The 9614-nt window shown below is 47.7% G+C and overlaps 1 protein-coding gene across 1 annotated transcript in view; it reads left to right on the top strand.

Moving 5' to 3' along the window:
- The window catches only part of ZSWIM2 (zinc finger, SWIM-type containing 2), a 189222-nt gene that overhangs the window by 178434 nt on the left and 1174 nt on the right, over positions 1-9614 (top strand). The window contains 6 exon segments of the mRNA XM_015566108.1: positions 1565-1605; positions 1930-2140; positions 3556-3807; positions 4575-4659; positions 5046-5158; positions 8014-8167. Of these exon segments, the coding sequence (XP_015421594.1) occupies positions 1565-1605; positions 1930-2140; positions 3556-3807; positions 4575-4659; positions 5046-5158; positions 8014-8167 (856 nt within the window).

Below are 9614 nucleotides of genomic sequence, written 5' to 3'. Positions count from 1 at the left end.
TTCTATGTTCTGTGTCCTGTTGTCCTGTTACATCTGTATTTATACCAGTTTATTCAATCCTATCAATCTCTATTCCAAAGGTTAGGGCGTTTCTTATCTCCATTCCAGGGAGTAAAGATTATTCAGCTTAAGCATGATTGTTCGTAGTTAAAGTGATTAATTACCCGCCTGGCACTTAGTTAAGGGGTTTTATTTCCTCCCTAACTTCAGGGGAAAATCCCTACCTGGGGAAACAGCCTTTCTCGGAGAGGTGACCTTGGTTAAAATACATAGCACCAAGAAGGTGAGCAAACATATTAAGAACAGCATGCCATATATACCAGGTCCCTTGAAACAGCAAGGATGGAGCGGCTCCCGGCAATTCACGTCATTGATAACTATGCGTTTGGTTAGCGTGTATATTCTTTAGCTTATTGTTTTCCTTTTCAATAAGCATTTGACACTGTCTTTCAAGATAGAAGTAGGACTTAACTGGAGATTCTTCTATCAAATCTGAAATTTGTCCTCTAATGTCAGAATCTACTTGTAAGGGAATTCCAGAAATAAAGTAATAAATGTGCATTTAGTTTAACTCAATTCGTTTTGTTTATCTACTATACTAATGTCAAAAAGTCATTCATTATATTATTATAGAAAATTTGTGATTGATATCTGAGAGAGAAAAAAATCAACAAGATTGTAAGAAAATACTGTGTATCTCATATTTCTAATGCTTTTTGTTTATAGGTTTTTAAAAAAAAACAGTGTAACATCCGTTATTCCTAATGCTTTTATTTACCAAATTTTTTGTTTTGATCAGTTTTTACTGAGCATCTACTAACAAGTTACTTGCTCTGGTTATCGTAAAGCTATCAAATATGGATGGCCCTTTCAAAACTTGCTGTTTGCTTTTATTATTATTCTCATTAAAATATCTTTTTTCCCATTTTTATTTTCTGCCAGCTTCCTTGGGGCAAGGGCAGTCTTTCCTGTTACTTATGTCACGTAACTCAGGTTTTACTGTATATTAACTATCAACCGGATGGAAATATAATACAAGTATTTAATATACTGAAATATATTTGATATATTCAGTACAAATTTAATATATATATTACCCACTTTTAAAAAATAGTCATATTCCATTTTCATTGGTAATTTTGAAAATATTTTTCCTGTCATACAGTACAATGGCTCATGTAGGAAAATAGCCATTTGGTGCTCTCTCCAGAAAATCACTCCATTTCTGGGAGGAGGAGACGTTTGGGAAAGTTAAAGGGTCCTGTGAACCCCCGAATTCCCCCACTAGCCTCTCTGCAAAGGACCTGATGTCATGAGGAAATGCCTGGACCCTGTCTGGCAAATTCCTTTACTGTAAATGTCTCTCGTTTCCATTTATCATACTTTTTTCACACGTGCTCATTTTAAAACATAAATGGGACTGCTTTCATAACAAAGCTGGTGGGGGTTTTCAGTTTATCCTCTGCATCCAGTAGTGTGAATTCTATAAAATTACAATGAGGTGATTTTTGAGGTCCTATCAGAAATAAATGTGTTGTTTTGTTTTTCTGCTTGTGAATCTTAGGATCTTGTTGAAAAAATTCAAGCTCCCAAGGAATCATGAATGTAAGTTGTATGTGCTTTTATACAAACTATTTTGAGGTTCACAAATTATAATCCTACAATTAACCCAAAACCCTTCACATGCACTCGTTGCACAGGCTCTGGTAGTGAGGAAAGCGAAGTACTGCCCACTCTTTTTATAAATCGGTCTTTCCTGGCCGTTTGGCTCCGAAGGGAAACAAAGCCGTGGTGAAGGTGATGTAGTCACTCGCCCGCGCTGTCCCCTGACACTGGACAGAAAGGGCCGGCTCGCAGCACCAGCCGTCACGTCTGTGCCGCCCTCATGCTGCTGGACTTTAACACGGGGTGTCGGGGGGGGTCCCCTAGACGCTTTGCAGCTGGGCCTGGTGGAAGGAGAGATCGACGACCTGCTTCGGGGGGTGGGCCGCCTGCCATCGGCCCCCAAACCAGCCAACGACCCGCGTGCGCACACGGAAGGCGACGGGGGCGTGAAGCGGAAGGAGGTGGGCCCAGAGGACATCTGCTCCATCTGCCAGGAGCTGCTGCTGGAGAAGAGGCTCCCTGTCACCTTTTGCAGGTGCTGTTCCCGCCCACACCTCGTGAAAACCCCCTCACGCCATGTGTCTGTGACCGACGCCGGGATGGCACGCTGTCGGCAAACATACATTTACACGCCGTGTTTCCTTGGCCTTCTCTTTTGTTTTTTCAAATATATTTTATTGATTTTTTTTACAGAGAGGAAGGGAGAGGGATAGAGAGTTAGAAACATCGATCAGCTGCCTCCTGCACACCCCCCACTGGGGATGTGCCCGCAACTAGGTACATGCCCTTGACCGGAATCGAACCTGGGACCCTTCAGTCCGCAGGCCGACGCTCTGTCCACTGAGCAAGACCAGTCAGGGCTCCTTGGCCTCCTCTTGTCTCCTAATGTATATGTTGTGGGAGGTCCTGTTCTTACTCTGACTATTTCCGGGCTACATTTTAAAGGGTGAAAATGGAAACCTAACTCGACTCTGTTCTCTTTAAGTTTATTAAAGTCGAATATTCTGGACATTTCTCTCTTAACACACGAATAAATGCCATGGTTTAGAGTGGTTACAGAGAGTTTTCCAAAAGTAAAGATTATTTTACTTTAAATGATAAAAAAGAAAATTCTGTTTTTCAGAGCTCTGTCTGTAAACCTAATAATTCAGTGTCACACACGGTTCATTAAGTGTCACCGTCAGCTTTCTCGAAGGCAGCCGGATTTGGAAAATGGGGACAGCCGTTTGCGATTGAGCATTTTTTCATTCTTTGTTTTCCCTCCTGATCATTTTCCAAAATTGTATCCACACGTAGTTTTCACCACTTCCCCAAACACGGTGTCTCTCAGGAGACGTTCACTGGGTGATGCCGCACACCGCGAGGTTTCCAGAAAGAGAAGGTGGCACCTGCTCCCAGCGTGCGTTTTATTTAAAAAGGGAGCCGGCCCTGGCGGTGTGGCTCCGTGGTGAGCATCGGCCGAGGAGCCAGCAGCTCAGGGCTCCATTCCCGGGTTGCGGGCTCGGTCCCGAGTGAGGGGCGTGCAGGAGGCAGCAGATCACTGGTTCTCTCTCATCGATGTTTCTCTCTCTCTCTCACTCTCCCTTCCTCTCTGAAATCAATAAAAATATATATTTTTTAAAAAGTAATAATCACTATTATAATGTTCGTTTTTGTTAATACTATGTGCATTCTCACTTTACAAATGGAAAATATTTTCATGCTGCAAAATTTTTTACCACCATTTCGTTGAATGGGGGAGTTAGCTTGGAGTTCTGATGCAGTAAATTAAAGATGACAGACTAGACAGACAGGAGAAGATAGAGTGGGCGTTGACGTAGGCAAACGAGTTATAGCTGGAAGCTCGGGTCTGTTTTTATGGGAATAAAGATGGTAGCAGAGAACACTGTCTTGACACGCATTTACAGAGCCTTGTGTACACAGATGGCAGCCTCACTTCATTTCTCACAGGTTCGGCTGTGGCAATAACGTGCACATCAAATGCATGAAGATCCTGGCCAAGTACCAGGACGCAGTATCCAGCACGTCTATGCTGAAATGTCCGCTGTGCCGGGAAGACTTTGCACCCTTAAGCCTGATCTTGGAGGAATTCAAAAACGCGAGCAAACTGGTGACCGTGGCGGAGAAGGAGCGGCTGGACAAGCAGCTGGGCATCCCCTGCAACAGCTGCAGGCTGTGCCCGATCGAGGGGCGGTGTTACAAGTGAGTGTCCGAGGGCCCTGGGGGGCCAGTTCCCTCCTCCCTGTGGCCCAGGCATCTGGCCGCCTCCCGCCTCCCCTCCTAAGGGAGCGTTTTCCCTGCCCGATGGGCGCTGGGCCTGTGGGGAGGGTTTCCAGACTGGGAGGTAGGGAGCCAGGACCCAGAACTTCACTGTCTCCTGCTCTTCCCTCGCCCGAGGGCAGGGCTCTGCAGGCCCATCCTGAGCCAGATGGAGATGCCCAGTGGCACCGCCCTGGGGTCCTGGGCCCGGCTTTGCTGATGGTCCTGGACGAACTCCCTCGCTCACGGCCCTTCGTTCTCCTGCGTCCCTGGGGCCAGCGTCAGCCCGGGGGACAGGACGAGGGGACACAGAAGAGGGGGGCGCTGTGAGCGGGAGGGCAGGCTCAGAGGTGCTGCCCCGCTTTCCCTGAGGTGAAGAGGGGGGGTCACAGGAGGAGCAGGAGGGCGGGCGGCCGGGAAGGTGGACGGACAGGAGAGCGCTCTCGTCCAAGAGGAAGTGCAAGCTCCTGGGCCCTGGATTTCAGCCACGGAGACCATCAGGCTTCTGTCTTACAAAACAGTAACTAATGAGCAGGCATTGCTCAGGCTGCTGCCTGTGTTGACGCTTGTTACCATAGCAACAGGAAACTAACACAAGGTGGGACGTTTAGATGGGCCTCCGCACATCTGCCTGGTTCCCAGGAAATTGTGGCCAGAATTCTTCATCCCAAACATCCAAATAACTGGGTTTTCCTTGCCCGCGTGTCCAGGTGCACCCAGTGCGAGGAGTACCACCTGTGCCAGGACTGCTTCCCCAGCTGCAGCCACGGCTCCCACGCGTTCACTTTCCGGGAGGTGAGTGTCCCCGAGGGACACCGTGTGGGTCCCCTGGGAAACGGAATGAAGTGCGTCTGAGAACAACAGGACTCGGTGACACTCTGGAGAAGAGTGACATGAGACTGAATAGACACCAAGGACCTTACCCTTTGGAGAGCTCTTTCCCACAGGGATGTGCCGGGCAATTGGTACGTACATTCGTGATCTGTAAAACCCAGCACAGTAACTGCGTTGTACACAGCCGTCAGGACAGCCATCGGACCTGACGACGCATTCTTAAAGAGATCTGACCACTACAGACTGAGTTTCATATCATGTTACTGACATGCAGCCTATGAACTTTAATTTGCGAAATAAAAGTGTTTGTGATCGGCACAGAAACATGTACGTTTTCTCTATTACAGAAGAGAAATCAAAGATGGAAATTGCTAGAAAAGAGATCCGATGAGACTGGAAAATACAGAGATATTAGCAATGACATAGAAGAACAGACACCACATTTTCAAGAAAAGCCAGGGTGAGCTTCTCAGAAATTTCGTGGAGGACGTGGGGTACTTATATAACGATTGAGTTTGACAAGTTTCATTCAGTCCTTTGTTCGATAAATACACACTGAGTCCTCATGACAGGCCAGGGGACATTGCCGTAAGCAGGTGGGGAGCGAGGCCTGGGGTCAGACGGCGTAAACCCAGGCCCAGGGCAGCCAGGCCGGCTGCCTGCCTTCGGGCAGAGACATCCGCATTGCATGGGGATGACTCTAAAACCAGCTGTGCAGGACTTCTGTGAGTCTGAAGGGAGTTAACACACACGGCAAATATTCCAATCACGTCGTCTGTCATTAGTATTAATTCTACCAGAGGTTGCACTAGGTCCTGGGGAAGTAGTACAGTAATTAAATGATCATCTTAATAGATGTAAAATTAAAACTGACCCATTATGTATGCACCCCTGTGTTCACAGCAGCACCATTTACAGTAGCCAAGATCTGGGAACAGCCCAAGTGCCCATCAGCAGGTGAGTGGATAAGAAGGCTGTGGGTCCGCTTACACCACAGAACACTATGCAGCAGTAAAAAGAAGGCTCTCGCACCCTTTGAGACAGCATGGAGGGACCTGGGGAGTGTCATGCTAAATGAAATAAGCCAGTCAGAGAAACACAAGTATCACATGACCTCACGCACATGTGGAATCTAATGAACAAAATAAACCGATGAACAAAGTAGCTCCAGAGACATGGAAGCATGGACCAGAGTGATGAATCCCAGAGGGCAGGTGGGCTAGAAGGGGTCCATGGGGAAAAGGGGGACACATGTAATACTGTCAACAGTAAAGTTTGAGATAATAAATCGTAAAGTGGTTTAAAGAGGAAGAAGAAAAGGACCCCTGCAGGGGGATTTGAGATCTGTTCTGATGTGGTTGGCCCTGCGTCATCAGAAACATCCCCTCCAGGAAACTTCCTCCCCCTCCTCCATTCCCCCGCCCAACACACACACACACACACCCTCTTGCAGGGAGAGTGCCGAGCGATTGGCTGTGATCAGAACACAGACGGGACTGTTCTGTTCTCCAGTGGGCAGGCCCCCAGACCTTGTGTCATGCCCCTTAACTACTAAAAAAATCGAAGTTGCTGCTTTTATTAACCTACTAGCTACATTGTAAAATATATGCAAAAGGTCATTTTTAAAGGGTGGAATAAAATTGAATACTTTTTAAAAAATAATTTCAGTGAATTAATCAAACAAAATGTATATATACACTGAGTGGCCAGATTATTATGACCACCCCATCAGTACTTCACTGACACTTCCAAAAACACTGAATATTGAAAACTTCCTATGCAAATACTCTCAAGGTTTTATTATTATTATTATTTGCATAACTAATTCACTTCATTGTACTGATGGGGTGGTCATAATAATCTGGCCGGTCAGTGTATACTAGAGGCCAGATGCACGAAATTCGTGCAAGAGTCGGCCTTCCCCCCATCTGCCGCACCGGCTTCCCTCTGGCACCTAGGACCTATTCTTCCCTCCAGCCACTGGCAGGCACCTGGGACCTGGGCTTCCCTTGCAGCCCTGACTTCATCCAGAAGGTAGTCCGGAAGGACATCTGGAAGGACGTCTGGAAGGACATCAGGTCTAATTAGCATATGATGCTTTTATTATTATAGATACACATAACCCAGGGGATATTTAGCCCATGCCCTGTGGGCACTTTGGGGACCACCGCCCTTCATGCACCTAAACAGAGGCTCTGTCTCCTTTCCCTGGGCCCTGGGCCCTGGCCGAGGGGATGAGGAGCCATACGGCTCAGGGTGCGGGCAATGTGTGGGAAGGCCAGCGAGCATTGGCGGCAGGACATTGGAGACAGAGAGCGTGCCACACAGGAGGGAGACTCGGGGGTCAGGGGACGCTGAGCTGATGGAAACGGGTGCATCTTCCCTGGGACTCGGGTGGCCTTGGTAAAAGCGGGCCCTGGAGCCACCGGTGCATCTACGGAGGAGCAGGAGGCCTGGGGTGTTCCCACGAACGCCGGGGACGTGCGTCCCCAGCGGCTTTTGAGTACAGGGAGGCGTTCACCCTCAGCTCTGCTGGTTGTGACTCTGGGTGCAAAATGGGCCTGGTCCTTTCAGAGCCACAGCCACCCGGTCCGGCAATACCGACAGGGTCAGCGTCCCCCCCCGGGAAGTGAGGTCATCGGGCAATAGGATCTGCAGGCTTATCACAGCAGCGGGAACATCTAACGCGGCCAGTGAGCGCCTTCCTTCCCACCAGACAGGAGAGCCAATGAGTCGTATGCTCTTAAAATATATATATTTATATTTCAGTCTGAGTCTGTTGGCTCAGACTGAAATAATTGGTATGATTCTCATCAAAATTCTGCTCTGGTTTTCAGATTACTATTTTAAATCGAAATGACTAAATTTCATTCTTTTTTTAAAATGTTTTTATTGATTTCTTTTAGAGAAAGAGAGGCAGGGAGAGGGATAGAGAAACAGAAACATCCATGATGAGAACCATGGATCGGCTGCCTCCTGCACGCTCCCCCCCTCCCCCACACTGGGGATCGTCGAGCCCACAGCCCGGGCCTGTGCCCTGGCCAGAATCGAACCCTGACCTCCTGGCTCCTAGGTCGGTGCCACACTGGCTGGGCCTACACCTGATTCCTGATGACGTGGATGTGAATGTTGGTTCCTCCTTGTTCAGGATCAAGACAGTAGACTTTGTGGAACTGTCTGCCGTCCGAGACTGACTCTTTTCCGTCCAGGAAAGCAGGTGTTTGTTCATAACCGCTGCGGAGGTGGCTCCCTCATGGACGAGCCTCCTGAGCGGGGAGTCCCGGACGAGCTCTCACCTCCGCTCACCCTCCCCAGCCAGGTGCACACGCCCAGGCCCGTGGTGCGGTCGCTGCCCCTGCTGATGATCACGAAGAACAGCAAGCTGCTGGGGCCCGGCTTCCAGTGCCGCCTCTGCCTGCAGGCCTTCTGCCCCAGCCAGTACGCCAGGCTGCTCCCCTGCTCCCACAAGGTGGGTCCCCCGCTGGCCCGCTCTCCCTGCGGCCAGCTTTCCCAGACGAAGGGGCCACAAAAGCCTCCGCTTTCTCTCCGGGGTTGTACGTGCAGATGTTCAAACGGAGCAGCGTCTGTAGAGGAGCAGAGAGACCTCAAAACGGCAGCCTTGCCCCTAAGAGTGGATTCCTCTTGATTAGGGCTCGTTTCTGTGCATACTGTCCAGGAAAGAGAGACTGGCCCTTTAAGGTAGAGTCTTGCATCTACTGTAGCTATCTGTCAAAAGGAAAGGCTTACAGAATACTAGATTTTATGTGTATATTTTATTGATTTCAGAGAGGAAGGGGAAGGGAGAGAGAGAGAGAAACATCAATGATGAGAGAAAATCCTGGATCGGCTGCCTCCTGCGCGCCCCCATCTCTCCCCACCGCCTTGACTTGTGCCCTGACTGGGAATCAAACCGTGACATCCTGGTTCCCAGGTCGATGCTCAACTACTGAGCCACGCCGGCCGGGTCAGAGTACTAACTTTTTAATGTATTTTTATGAGTCTTTGGAGGAAACAGAGATGCTTAACTTGACAGAGTTGGTTATTATTTCAAATGAGCGCACTAGAATCGGAGTGTAATGTTGCTTATCGCCATGTAGTTGGTAACCAGGTTTTTCCTGAAATAAACTTACTTATTTTAGTTTAGCTTTCAGTTGTTTTAGTTTTAGTTTCCAGTTCGCCTTCAGTATTATCTCGCATTAGTTCCGGGTGCAGCATGGAGCTTAGGCAGCCATCGCCTTGACCAGTGTCTCCCAGTATTTCCAGGGCCCGCCTGGCACCACCATGGTGCTGACAACACTGTCGGCTCTGTTCTCTGTGCAGGACTTTAATCCCCGGGACCATTCTGCCGCTGCCGATACAGAAACACACGCAGACACAGAACGGACTGTGGCTGCCGAGAGGAAGGTGAAGGCAGTAAGAGTACCAACTGGTGGAACGAAATTGTTCCAATAAACAGACATGGATAGCTGTAGAGTCACACTCACTTAAGATGTCTGACTGTTTTTGCCCCAACAACGTGATTTATTTTATCTCACCATCATCAGACCAATAGTCAACTCTTGTTGGCTATGACTTTTTTTTGTGTTATTTAATCATTTTCATTCATTAGAAAGAGTAAAATTAATGGCTTAGATAAGTAGTCTTAAACAAAATTACATAAATAATACCCATAGTAGGCTTTCCATTTCAATGTTGAAAATGGACATAATAATATAGGTATATTACATTTTATGAAAATAAAATAGACCTATAATAATACTATAAGCTATGCCACATTTATCGTGGTTTTGTGTTTTGTTTTGAAAAAACGCATAACTCATAACCAATTACATTTTTAAGAGAACCTCTTCAACATTTTTATAAAACTTGATAAGTTATGATTACCTTTCATTTTTGCTAGTTTTAATAGTAACTCA

The sequence above is a fragment of the Myotis davidii genome, unplaced genomic scaffold, assembly GCF_000327345.1.
Source record: "Myotis davidii unplaced genomic scaffold, ASM32734v1 scaffold221, whole genome shotgun sequence".
Taxonomy (NCBI): domain Eukaryota; kingdom Metazoa; phylum Chordata; class Mammalia; order Chiroptera; family Vespertilionidae; genus Myotis; species Myotis davidii.
Note: the sequence above shows the minus strand (reverse complement) of the source record. Positions and strands in the feature narration are given on the sequence as shown.